Source organism: Schistocerca cancellata, chromosome 10, assembly GCF_023864275.1.
Source record: "Schistocerca cancellata isolate TAMUIC-IGC-003103 chromosome 10, iqSchCanc2.1, whole genome shotgun sequence".
Lineage (NCBI taxonomy): Eukaryota > Metazoa > Arthropoda > Insecta > Orthoptera > Acrididae > Schistocerca > Schistocerca cancellata.
Window position 1 is genome coordinate 101,351,356 of NC_064635.1, and position 12,824 is coordinate 101,364,179.

The 12,824-nt window shown below is 41.7% G+C and overlaps 1 protein-coding gene across 2 annotated transcripts in view; it reads right to left on the reverse strand.

Moving 5' to 3' along the window:
* LOC126106369 (nuclear RNA export factor 1-like) overlaps positions 1-12,123 on the reverse strand; it is a 148,967-nt gene extending 136,844 nt beyond the window's left edge. For both annotated transcript variants that reach the window (XM_049912634.1, XM_049912633.1), the window contains exons 1-2: positions 11,728-12,123; positions 1,864-2,063 (exon numbers count right to left, since the gene is read on the reverse strand). In XM_049912634.1, the coding sequence (XP_049768591.1) occupies positions 1,864-2,063; positions 11,728-11,845 (318 nt within the window). In that variant the 5' untranslated portion in view covers positions 11,846-12,123. The remainder of the gene's footprint in view (positions 1-1,863; positions 2,064-11,727) is intronic.
* Positions 12,124-12,824: the final 701 nt, after the last annotated feature.

The window sequence follows — 12,824 nt, forward strand, 5'->3', positions numbered from 1 at the left end:
CCACTGCTACGATCTTCTGCCAGTGTCTACTAAGTCCAGGAGACAAACGTGAAAGCAGCATCACGTGCATTGTAGTCAATATTGCATTTAGTACCATATAGACTGACGCACCGTCAGTCTGCAGCAGTGCTAGTCAGTGCAAGCCACCACTACTGTAACTGCGCCAAGTGGTCACAGCATTTCGCCATCATGATCGGTGTCAGTATGTCAGTACGATCACCAGATCGGCGACTGGCAAAGTTCCCAAAATATGAACATGTGCGCAGTATTGCAACAGAGTTACTATGAGATGACCGAGGCAACCGTATTTCGACACGCCTGGCTGGCACTGGAGCGTTTAAGCATTGGACAACCAGCTGGCAGAGGGCATCGAGTCAGCGGCCACAGTGGAACAGTCTACCCCCTCCCCCCCCCTATGGTCAAGAAAAGCAGTCATTCTACTGCCATCATACTGGTGCAGTCACCGACATCTGTTGACCTATGCAACCACTGGTAAAACGGTCCGGAATTAGCTCGGACTGGCCTATGGTGAAACTGAGACGCTTCTAGTCACCGACTCACTCGCCAACTATTGTCGCCAGGAGCCACACGGCAAACACCGTATGTCAGGGTTCCCTCCCCGAATGAGACTTCCTTCATTCCGAGCCACGGCTGGACAGACTGGTTGTATCATTCAGTCGCCACTCTAAAGAGAGGCCGGACTTTTTGGCCGGCACTGACTCGGTGCCCATCAGCCCCGCCCTGCACCCGGCTAGCAAACACGAACTGCTGCGAGCCGGACTGCACCATTTTCGATACCGATAGAACACTTCCGCCAAGGATTCTGGTTTTGACCCCCCCTCTCCCTGCGCCTGCCGTATTGGATATATCCAATATAAGCTGTATCAGAAAAATAAATCTACTAGTTCCGACCTGAGTGAGGCTGGGCTCCCGCTAGAGAACCGATGCGCCCAAGATGAGGGGGTCAACTGGCCACCCTGACCAGTCTACTCCCGATCTCCCCACCCTCCGACAGGTTCAGATTCAGATTCTTTATTCACCATTGACCACCTGAGGTGGAATAGGCAATTTACATGGATATCATATAACATTTTCCTTGAATAGTACCTTAAAGCTAAATGAGCATTGCAAATAGTGCCCATAGATGATAACATACACCATAACATAAGATAAATGCATTCAGTGACATCACATAATGAAATCCTTAAAAATTAATGTCGATTGATTTTATATTCACAAATTCTGTTATATTGTAAAAAGGATTGATTAGTAACCAATTTAGTAGCTTGCTCCTGAAGCTACTTATGTGAGCCGACCGAGAAGAAAGTGGAAGTTTATTCAATATTTTTAGACTATTGATTAGATTGGAATTCCCTGTTCTTGTCAGCCTGTGCCTAGGTATGTCTAATTTTGTTTTGCCTCTGGTATTATGGTGGTGTATGTTTTCCCTCATTTCAAAATCTGCTAGATTGTTTTTTTTTTTTTTTTCATACAATGCTGAGGCATATATATAAAGGTTAATAACTGTTCAATGCTACCTGGCACTGTCGGCGCCATTACAAGTATTATAAGTACCTGACGTTTACTGGAAGTCAGTAAGGGTCAAGTACGTCACGACCATAACTGACTTCTACAATTTCCAATGTAGAAGATGTAGTCCATTTCGTCTTAAGAGATTTTATTATTGTTATAGAAAAGGAAATATTTTGTTTGATTACAGTATAAGCCCATGGGTCAGATCCTTGGAATTGTAGAAGGGCAGTTGCTGCTATTGTGAAACTTTGCGCTATCAATCTCATTACTTTATTTGCCGACTTTGAAAGTCCCTCTGTACGTAGTACGATACACAAGTGTGGTACTTACTGTAATTTTATGCCAGATGTTGGGTGTTGCATTTGACAGAATATTAGGATGTGCAGCTAGTAAGCGGACAGCAAATTTACCGAGAACGTCTATCTCATCATTTGTATCTTCCACCTCTGTCACTTCGTTCGTAAAGTCCACTTCACTCACTTCGTCAGTAAGGTCCTCCTGTATTACTTTTTCTGGAGCTGCTGCACTTTCTAGAAGTAAAAAATTTAACATTTAGTAATATAGCTGGTTCATGCAAATTACATGAAATTCATATAAAAGGTGTTCCCAGAGGCACACACTAATGTCTTAAAGTTACACGTAATCAGAGGAACTAAATGGAGATAAGAAGGAAGATCAAAGTTTAATATTCTACAGATGACAATCCCATTAGAGAGCTTACAGGCTTAAGAAAGAATGAGTGTAGTATTCACTGGTGAAAAGCCAAGATGTGACATTCTTAAATAAAATGTTACTGCATGAGAAACTCTAGGCTCAGTCAGAGAGGTGCACCAAACATCATCGTTTCATGCCACAGCACACACAATGCAAGGCTGCAGTCAGCTGCTGCGAGAAAGATGTACTCAAAAGTGTAACAGACAGAGGGGTAACTATTGTCTCTACAGACAAGGCGGCAGCAAGGATCCGTGTGACCCCTGACGCATCAACGAGACGATATTCAATTAACATCCATTTACTGATGAGAGTTTTACAGTGAATCAGTCTGCTCTTCCACTGCTCAGTGGCAGAAGCACTATGTTCCAATGTGGGAACACGTCAAGTGGCGCGTCACAACCTGTTGTGGAATCTGTGGTTAATGGAACCGATGTTGCCCAAGGTCAGTTCTGCTGCCTCGTACGAGGCACAGTGGCATGTTCCTGTGGCCCAGTCTGACCGGACAACTCCCAAAGCCCCAGCACTCTCATCTAGCATAACTGTGCTTAGGCTCGGCCCCAAAAATCTGCATACCCATAGCAGCGATTGTCCTGATGGCGAGAGGATAGAAGTCCCGACAGCAACACGGAGGACATCTCGAGGAGAGGCCCGACTGTACAGTCGGTAAAGCAACAAACGCTCTGCCAAGGAGTGGCGTCAATGGGCTCCCTGCTCGCAAGTCGAGCAGCTTGCAGTCAGAGGTGACTGTTCTATGTCTACGGAAGATTTGCCCGACCCTCACCTTAAGTCAATCACCACTGTGACTGACAGGAACGACAGCTTGCAAACTTGAAGTTCACATCACACCAGGACAGATGCTGGCTGTTAGAGCGGACTCCAAATGGACGGCAGCTATCCACAGCTCATCATCTATCACAAGGTCATTCTGCAGCTAACGGAGCTGGCCTTCCATTGGTGTCACTGGTACAGTTGGAATGACCTACTCTGACTTCGAGACGCATACGGGGGGGGGGGGGGGGGGGGGGGGGGGCTTTTCAAACCTGTCAGTGTACTCTGCTGGAGCAATGTTTAGTTTCAGACCTCCAGTGTGTTCTTTTCTATAAGGTTCGCAGTCCGAAAGGCGTTCTTGCGTCGTCTTTAGAAGTAGTTACTCCACGTTGCCCCATTAGCAGAATATCACTACCTCCTTTGCAATGATGTCAAATGTGCTCTATCTCGCAGAGTCTGTGGTAATGTAATCCTCTTCATTTGTGTTCCCATGCCCATGTGTTTTTATACTTGTTAGTACAACCACTGCGTACCACGCAGGTACGCTATGCTCCAGACAGCTCAAAAACTTGTATTCTCTGCTCTAATACTATTTTGCTGGGTAACACCAGATTCAATACCCTCTCCTGCCAGGGATTTTTCCTCAGAGGGAGGAGTGGAACTGAGTCCATTCAGCCTCATGAGGTGAATCGAGGGGATACTCGATTGACAAATAGTGGTTCCGGCGTCCGGAAAGCCGACATTGGCTGGGAGCGTGATGTGCCAATTCCGTGCCCCTTCATATCAAGTCCTAATAATGCCATGCTGCAGATGATGACAAGATGGCAGTTCAGCAGTAACTGGTCCAGCAGGACCTCAACACAAAACTGGGAGGGGTCACTGTTATGTACGGCATGTGTTGTGTTTAAGGAGTTGGTATGAATGGTTTGATAGGACTAGTAAATTTCCTCAAAAGAATTAAACAATTTCACGGTTGGTATGCTTCATTATTCCAAAAAGTGTATAAAAGTATCAACAACGTACAGAGAACAGTTCATTGTTGACAGCCATCCGAATTGGTCAGTGTGTTGACTGTGTTTGAAAATGGGGAAAACCAAGTTTTGTGTTGTTATTGAACATTTTCATTTGAAGGGCTGGACGGGCACACAAATCGGAACAGAACTGGATGACGTTCGTGCAGAATCTGCATTATCATTGAAGACTATTTACTTTTGGATCAATGAATTTAAATGAAGCATGGGCATCAAAATAAGGTCACCACAAAGGAAAGCACTGACAAAATCCACGATACAGTAATGCAAGTCTGCAGTATAAAACTTTGTGAGAGGGCCGAGACTGTAGGTATCTCAACTGAACAAGTGCATAATATACCACTCAGAGAATGGCTACAAAGAAGCTGTGTGCGAGGTGGGTGCCACAGTTGCTCACAGTTGACCAAAAGTACGCTCAGAACGACATTTCAACCATTGTATGGCAACATTTAATCACAATCCGTAAGACTTTTTCCACTGATTTGTGATCGCTGATGAAACTTGGATCCATCATTTCAAACTAGAGTCAAATTGGCAGCCAAAACAATGGGCAAAGGCTGGTGGAAGAGAACAGAAGAAGGCAAAGACCATTTTGTCAGCTGGTAAGGTGAGGGCCACTGTTTTTTTTTTTTTAATTCCTGATGAATAACTGTCATAGATTAGTTAGAAAAAAGGCAGAATTGTAACTGAACTCTGTTATGCTTCACCATTGGATCATTTGAAACTTGGGTTGGCTGAAAACGAGGTTGGCACACAAAAAAAAATGCTCTTTTACCAGGATAATACTCCAGCCCACACACCATTGATAACAATTGCAAAAGTGCACTAATAGGACTTTCAGTTGGTTCCTCATCAACCCTCTTCACAAGACTTAGCTCCAAGTGACTTCTTCCTGTTCCCTAACTCGAAACTTTGGCTTACTGGGAAGAAATTTCCACCAAATGAGAAGTGATAGTTGCAGTCAATAAGTATTTTGCAGAGTTTGACAGAAGATATTTTTGTGATGGGATGAAAAATCTGGAGGATCACTGGACCAAGTATGTAGCCCTCACAGGAGAATGTTGAAAAGTAAGATGAGTTGTTTACAAAACAAATATTTCTTCTTACTTTTTTACCAAACATCAAATCTTTATTTATTTATTTATTTTTTTTTAATGCTGATACACACTACTATCCAAAGGCAACAGCACCAACACACACCACTAGAGAAGCCACAACAAAATTGTGCAGGCAGTGGAGTAGTGTGCAGTAACTTGTTTTCTGCACCTGAAGGAGAATAATACTGTACAATCCATGCTGAGCTGGTGTAAGGCAACAGTGAAACATCATATGACACTGTAGTCATGTGGCATAGATGCTTCCAATGTGGTCACACAGAATCTGAGGACCTGATGCTCGAAGGCCCGGGTAACACAATCAAGATAATGTAGGAAACATTGAAAACCAGTCACTGGATCACATGGGGAAAAAGTGAAAACCAGTTACTGGATCATATTTCAACATTTTGTATGCAGTAAATTTCACCATCCAGTGAGGTTCACAACTATTCACCTCCATAAAAAAGCTGGACAATCCGAGGGAGCAGCAGAAATGTTGTGACTGTGTCAGGCCAATTATCAGGTGACTTCTTGAGCCACCTCGTCACCACTGATGTATTACTATGACCCCAAAATACCCTTATGAGGTTATGGGAGGTAGTCGAGACGAGATTTTGTTGGAAGCTGCCCGAGGACGTGCTTTTGCTCCATGAGAAAGCTGCTCAGGACAGGGTCACACGAGCTGCTTCTGTATGCTCTCCCACACCTCTCCTGTATTCTCCTGACATGGCAACTAGTGAGTTCTTTCTCTTTCCTCAGATGAAGAAACTACTAAATGGCAGCCATTTCCACACCAATGACGACATTTCCCGAACAGCCAAAATGCAGGCCTCTGTGACCGAAGTCTCCATCTGCTCGTTTTCCATTGACACGCTGAATGGCGAGAAAGTTTAGGGCTACACTATCACCAAGTTTAATGGACTTCACTCGATTTTTTCGAGATAACAATTAAAACTCTTTGAGTGCCCCTAGTAGGATAGTTAAGACACTGGGCAAACTTTCAAAGTGTGTCAAATGAGGACCACTGCAACTGTTAAAAATCTTTATTCAAAGACACAAGCAGTTTCACAAACACACCACCTCTCTGGATTGACTATGAACACCTGTTGATGCAAATATCATTTTTGAAACCAGTTGTGGATTTGAATAAAGATTATTAACAGTCCTTCTTACTCAACGTGGAATATGACAACCATAGATGCCCTAAATACAAAGTGCTACGCTCTCAAAGTGTGACAGACAGTGTAAGGTAAGAGACGAGGATTGGTGATTAGGAAGGGGACTCCACAATATCACAAGTGATCATGAAGGCAAGATGTGTTAGCGATAGCTCATTAGCTGCTAATAGAAATCAAAGCACCTCTCTCCCTCTCTAACCTATGGACACTGCCAGGGAGGAACAGGCAGAGCAGAAAGCATTCAAAAGCTGAGGTGAGAGGCCTCGAGAAGTCAGTTGACCAGACCTGAGCAATCAGAAGTCAGCAGAGAAGAAGTGGTTGGAGCCTCAGGCTCGAGTTCACTGTGCAGTCTGAGGTGCACTACTTGGGGACAAGTATGTTCGTTGGCAGCTCTGCTTGTGTGGTGTTACAAATATTGATGGTAACAATGACGTATTTCCCATTTGAGTGACGTCAATTTTTTTTTATTTTGATTTTTTGAATGGAGTTTACGAGATCGTGGCAACACGGCATCATACTTCTCTGAGGACCGCCACTTCACAGCGCAGGTCACCGCAGCATTTTAACTAACAGGCAGCTGCCGCAAAGAGAAAGGGGTCCACACTGTCAAGAACCTCATTGTGCTTTGTTGTAATGATTAAAACATAACTGAAATCAACAGCTCGGTAACTGATGTACAGAAGACTTTTAGCATCCATTATAAGTTGGTTGACAGCAGACACGGTTCATTTCACACTACGAATATTTGTATTGTACATGGTCACTGAGCAATTTAACCATGTATTTTATGGACAATAAACATAGATGTGAGAAGACTTGTTAGAGAAAAATATATGGAAAATATATGTACTTTACTTCAACAACTTTAAGTATTTCACATCCCTTGCAGTGTCATAAGGAGCAATCAAAAAGTTTCCTTTCAAAGGCCACACAGTCCAGAATCCATATGCAAATCAGACAAAATTGCCACGAGTGCTGAGGCAATCATTCTACTGACATTCAAGGTTGAAGATACTCATTTGGTACCATGCAATGTTCTGCTGCATCAAGTAGTCTGACTGCCTGCTGCACAGCCTTATCAGACAGGAACCGTTGACACTTCAAGGCCTTTTTTAACGGGCCGTAAGCACGGTAATTGCATGGAGAGAGACCAGGTCTACAGGGTGAGTCCCAGAGTATCTCCTAATCGAGTTGGTGTAACTTATGTGTTCCAACATTTGCTATACGCAGCAACACACCTTCTCGCACCATTCCAATACAGCTATCTTTGACAGACATGCTGAGCCCACGCACACATCTTTCATGCTCTGACAGGTGTCTAACTGTGTTCGTCCTTTGGCAGCTGAGAATAACAGCACACTGGTCCTGTTGGGCGCATTTGGTAAAATGTTACCGCAGTCCACGTTTCTGCATTTACAGCACACATGCCAGAAAGACAAATGCCACAGTAATACCTTGATTACATGTCGGTGCTTATATACCCACATCAGAGTTATGCTACATTGCATAAACGCTGCAGCAAAGCCTTCAAACAGAACCTTTTCATCGGACCTTATACGACACTCCAGTGAGGTGAAGTTTAACTCTACGACTACCTAGCCAGTTCATAATAGCAATATAACAATTTCAAATAGTAAAAACAATATGACATTGTCTGGCCGTTTTGTTATCTATCTTTGCTTGTAACAAGTGTAGAGAGGGAAACTGCACAACTTCGGTGTGGTACAACAATCACAGTATCTGCATGAGACAAAGACCTGCACAGCTCTTGTGTATGTTTCTTGCACCGTCATCCCAGATTGGAACAGTGTGGCATACAAGGAGTAAATGCACACAGTCTAACAATCCAGTGACACATATGTGCAGACAGAGAAGATGATATTCATTCATGTATTGAGGTGTGCAAAGAAGAATGACTCATCTGCACTGTCACAGTTGTACATAAATCTATTTCAGATGCAGAAGCTGATAAGTGCAAGATGACAAACTCAAATCTAAATTCACATACACATATACAGGAAACATTGCTCTCTGCACCTGAAATTAATGGAAAGTCATATAAAAGGAAATAGTAAATACGCTGACAGAAAACATTATTCTCATATATGGCTTAACTTATTTATATCATCATTAGCTTAGTACTCACTGCTTTGCTCTCACAGACTGTATGGTCTTTACTTAAATTTTTTGTTGTTCACGAATTGCAGCACCTTCTGAACTTCCACACTAATTAAGGCTATACAAGTATGGTCTTTCCTGAATGTACCTCTGACCAAAAAGCAAATCTGGTAGCTAGAGTCCAAGGTTTTTGTTAATCACGCCATTTGCATTCTTTCGGTGAAATTTCCATAGAAACTTCCATCCCCTAACAAATATTTATTTACATTCAACCAAGAGGTGAACTAACACTGTTCATAGATTTAGCTTTAAATTTTCTTAATATAGGCCTAATGAGACATTTTCTTACATTTTCTTAAAAATTTTCATCCTTTATTTCATCCTCATAGGGACTGAATTTCCCCACAAACATAGAAACACATATTTTTTTATTTCTAACTGAGATGCCAAATACAATTTTTTGTAGATTTAGCTATGAAAAATGCTTTCCTAATGGAATAATTTCATAAAACTTAACACCGGCTATATCACCTTCTCAGGGGTTTAATTTCCAAAACTGGTGAAAATTTTCATATATTTAGCTTCAAAATGCTTTCACAATGAAACACAATCATAAACTATTCATTCTATTTTGCCACCTTAGGAGATTAATTTCCAAGAACAGGACGACTCATTTCTTATGTCTAACAGAGAAACCACATACAAATTTTCATAAATTTAGTTTCAAACATGCTTCCATAATGAAATATTTCCATTAAAACTTTCATCCCCTATTTTACTCCCATAGGTGTTGAATTTCTAAAAACAGTGAAACATGTATTTCTTTATTTCTAATCGAAATACCAAATTCCAAGTTTCGTAGATTTAGCTTTAAAAATGCTTTCATTATTAAATATTTTCATGAAACATTTATCCTCTACTTCACCTCATTAGGTGTTAAATTTCCACTACATTTAAACATGTATATTTTCTTATTTGTAACTGAGAAATCAAATATCAATCTTTGTCGACATATCTTTAAAAAAACTTTAGCACTTCTTTAATAATGATTTATTTTCAAAAAGAAATATTCACACCTGTAGGTGTTAAATTCCCAAGAATGCTGAAATACATATTTCTTTATTTCTGACCACAAAATCAAACCCCAACTTTTGTAGGTCTACCTTCAAAATTGCCTTATTGCTGTCATATTTTCAAAAGCCTTTCAACCCAATTTCACCCCTTAGATGTGGAATTTCAAAAAATGCCTTCTTCATCTACGCCTAGAGACATAGTTTGGTTACAGCTGAATTCCATGAACTTTTTCGATCGATGAAACGAATTTTTTGTATGAGTTGCAACACACACTTTATTGTTCGTACATAGTCACTGTGAACAAAAGACGTTACTTTTTGCCTTGTCCTCACACCCAATAGGTCACTCTCAGGCTGAGGTGCAAAGGGCCTACACTTCCTTTCTCGCCTTTAACAACCCAACCCCTCTTTTGTCCCTAAAGAAGAAACCAACAGTTACAGACACTAGGATAGTTCTTTCTACTTTTGCACGCATCATTCAGCAGTACTGGAATTTCATGTCTTATAGGTAAGTATTGGCGAACCATTCTGTCTCCTAATTTTACATTTACACAGCAGACCATTAAAATTGCAACATCTACCCCGACGGCAAACAATGAAATCTTACATATCATGCGTATGCAGCATTTCAGGAAGAATTTGTGACTATGTTTGTGATTTGGGAGTACATAGAGTGTGGAATGTAATACACATTACTACCAGCTTTAGCAGCAACAACGGCTCTAATCCGGCTGGGCTTTGAATCAAACTGAGCTTGGAGGACGAATAGGGTATGTTCTTCCACACAGCTACAGGCTGGGATTTGAATCAAACTGAGCTTGGATGACAAATAGGGTATGTTCTTCCACACAGCTACAGATCTGTGCCAAATGTATCAGCCATAGGGTCTGACGAGCACTGGTGAGCCAGTATCTTGGCAACTCATGACCAGATGCCAGATGCTTTCAGTGTGTGAGAGATCAGGGAAAATTGGTCATCAGGCAAATGATCTAACATCCCCTGCATCAAGGTAGCTCAGGACAGCATAGGTAACATGTAGTCCTGCGTTATCTTGTTTGATAAATAGTGCCACAAAGGCCTCAAAGATAGGGCACAGTCACCAGCTTTAAATTATCAGAAATACAATAGCTGCTGTCAAAATTACTGCAGAGGTGATCCTGTGTACGCAGTAGCACACTGTACCATCATGCCAGGTGCTGGGCTTAATGACTGCAATCTGTTACTGTTAATTCTACACAGAGATCAAGAGATACAGGTATAAGAGAAATAGCTAACAAAGGGCTCCTGTTATACCTGGATAGCAGCGTGTGGAAGACAGAGATAGCTCACTTTTCTGTACTAAACCGACTACAGTATTCCTATATCATTGTAAAATTGATTCCTGAATGAATAAATTGCGATACTACAGGCCTAATGCATTGTGATTTCACGCCAGGTACTCTTATTTTAGATATGCTCCTCACCCAATTATCGTAGATTACGTTAAAAATTATATACATTTTTGATAAACAGCCAACAGAAGACTTACAAATGTCGAGACCCGCTAATGAAACGCAAAGAAATCATGACCAAAAAAAAACGGTCATAGTTCTGTTGGAAAAGTTGTGATTTAAGTGTCACGTGGAAATCTGTAACACTGAATCGATTCCTGTAACAGTTTACGCTTCCGATGGTGTGAAAGTTCCTTTCAGTTCTCTTGAAGTTTCCCCTCGAACTTAGAGAGTAAGTAAACACAAACTTAATAAGGCACACAACTTGCTGAAAGTTATGTACTGTACCCCCTTACATTTTCCGTAGTTTATGTGTACACAATATGTACCAAAATTCTCGTCCGGAGCTTCAACATTTTGTAAATAGGCTTTCCGAGTTTGCCCCGCAATTTTAGCTTTTATAACGAGAAGCGCTTTACATACGCTTTTGAAGTATGTTAAACATGGAAGAGAACGTTGGCATTAAAAAACAATACAGAGCAATCTGTTTCCACAACATTTATTTCGCATACTTATTCATCGAGCTCGCCAACTCACATCAAAATTATCGCCTTTCAATCTAATCTAGACATCTGGCTACGCTACAGAAAAAGCCGAATATTTGAAACTACAGAAATAGCTAAAACTTGTATAAAATGTACTTAATATACATGAACTCACTACAAAAGTTTTCATTAAAAGATTCGTTTACACCGTGGCTCTAATAAGGTCTATTCATCAAGTACCTGCTCCTCCAGATGTGCTAGTCACAGCAGCTGACGTAGCTTGACACGGCACCAAAGGTAGCAACAATGGACGGACTCTTTTCTGAACCCATTTCGCCCTTTTCTTCTTCTTCCCCATTCTCACGTCAGCGTAATGTTCTACAATAACGTTTGTATCCTGTCACATTCATCTCATTTGCGCAACACAATCACAATTCAAACCTAAACACCATCAGCAGCAGGAATTCTACACACTACCACAGCACTATTACAAAAGCGTACTGACGTCTTTCTTCGATCACAATGCAAAGTTAACGAAATAACAGATATATCTTCTACTCTCTCCATGAATTACAACCCATGTCATACCTACGTACTCCGCATAAACAATACCTGTCCCCGCTACTACATATTTGTTTACGCCTTCGCCCACACAGTATTGCCAGACACCATATCTCAAATTTCCCTAGAATATGCATAGAATTTCCCGTAAGACTCAGATTTTTCCCCCCCGAATCTAAACTTTTTTTCAGAAATCATATAACAACAAATTGAATAATTACTGGCCTACATAATATCTAAATTCTTGAACCTATATAAATTGTACTCACCAAATCATCACAGGGAGTGGATGGATGCTGCCATTTGAAACGCATTGCCGAGTTGAAATGATAATTAAATGGACACCCTAACTGCAAACAGGCGTTGATATACTTCATTGGGGACATGTTGAAAATGCGTGCCCCCACCGGGACTCGAACCCGAGATGTCCTGCTTACATGGCAGACGCTCTATCCATCTGAGCCACCGCGAGCACAGAGGATAGTGCGTCTGCAGGGACTTATCCCTTGCACGCTCCCCGTGAGATTCACATTCCCAACATCTCCACACCACTACATTCGTAGTGCGCCTAATAATACGGGACTTGGTAGATTAATCTGCCACGAGTAATGAGTATGATGGGCAAACATCTATTAGGCGCACTACGAATGTAGTGGTGTGGACATGTTGGGAATGTGGGTCTCACGGGGAGCGTGCAAGGAATAAGTCCCTGCAGACGCACTATCCTCTGTGCCCGCAGTGGTTCAGATGGATAGAGCGTCTGCCATGTAAGCAGG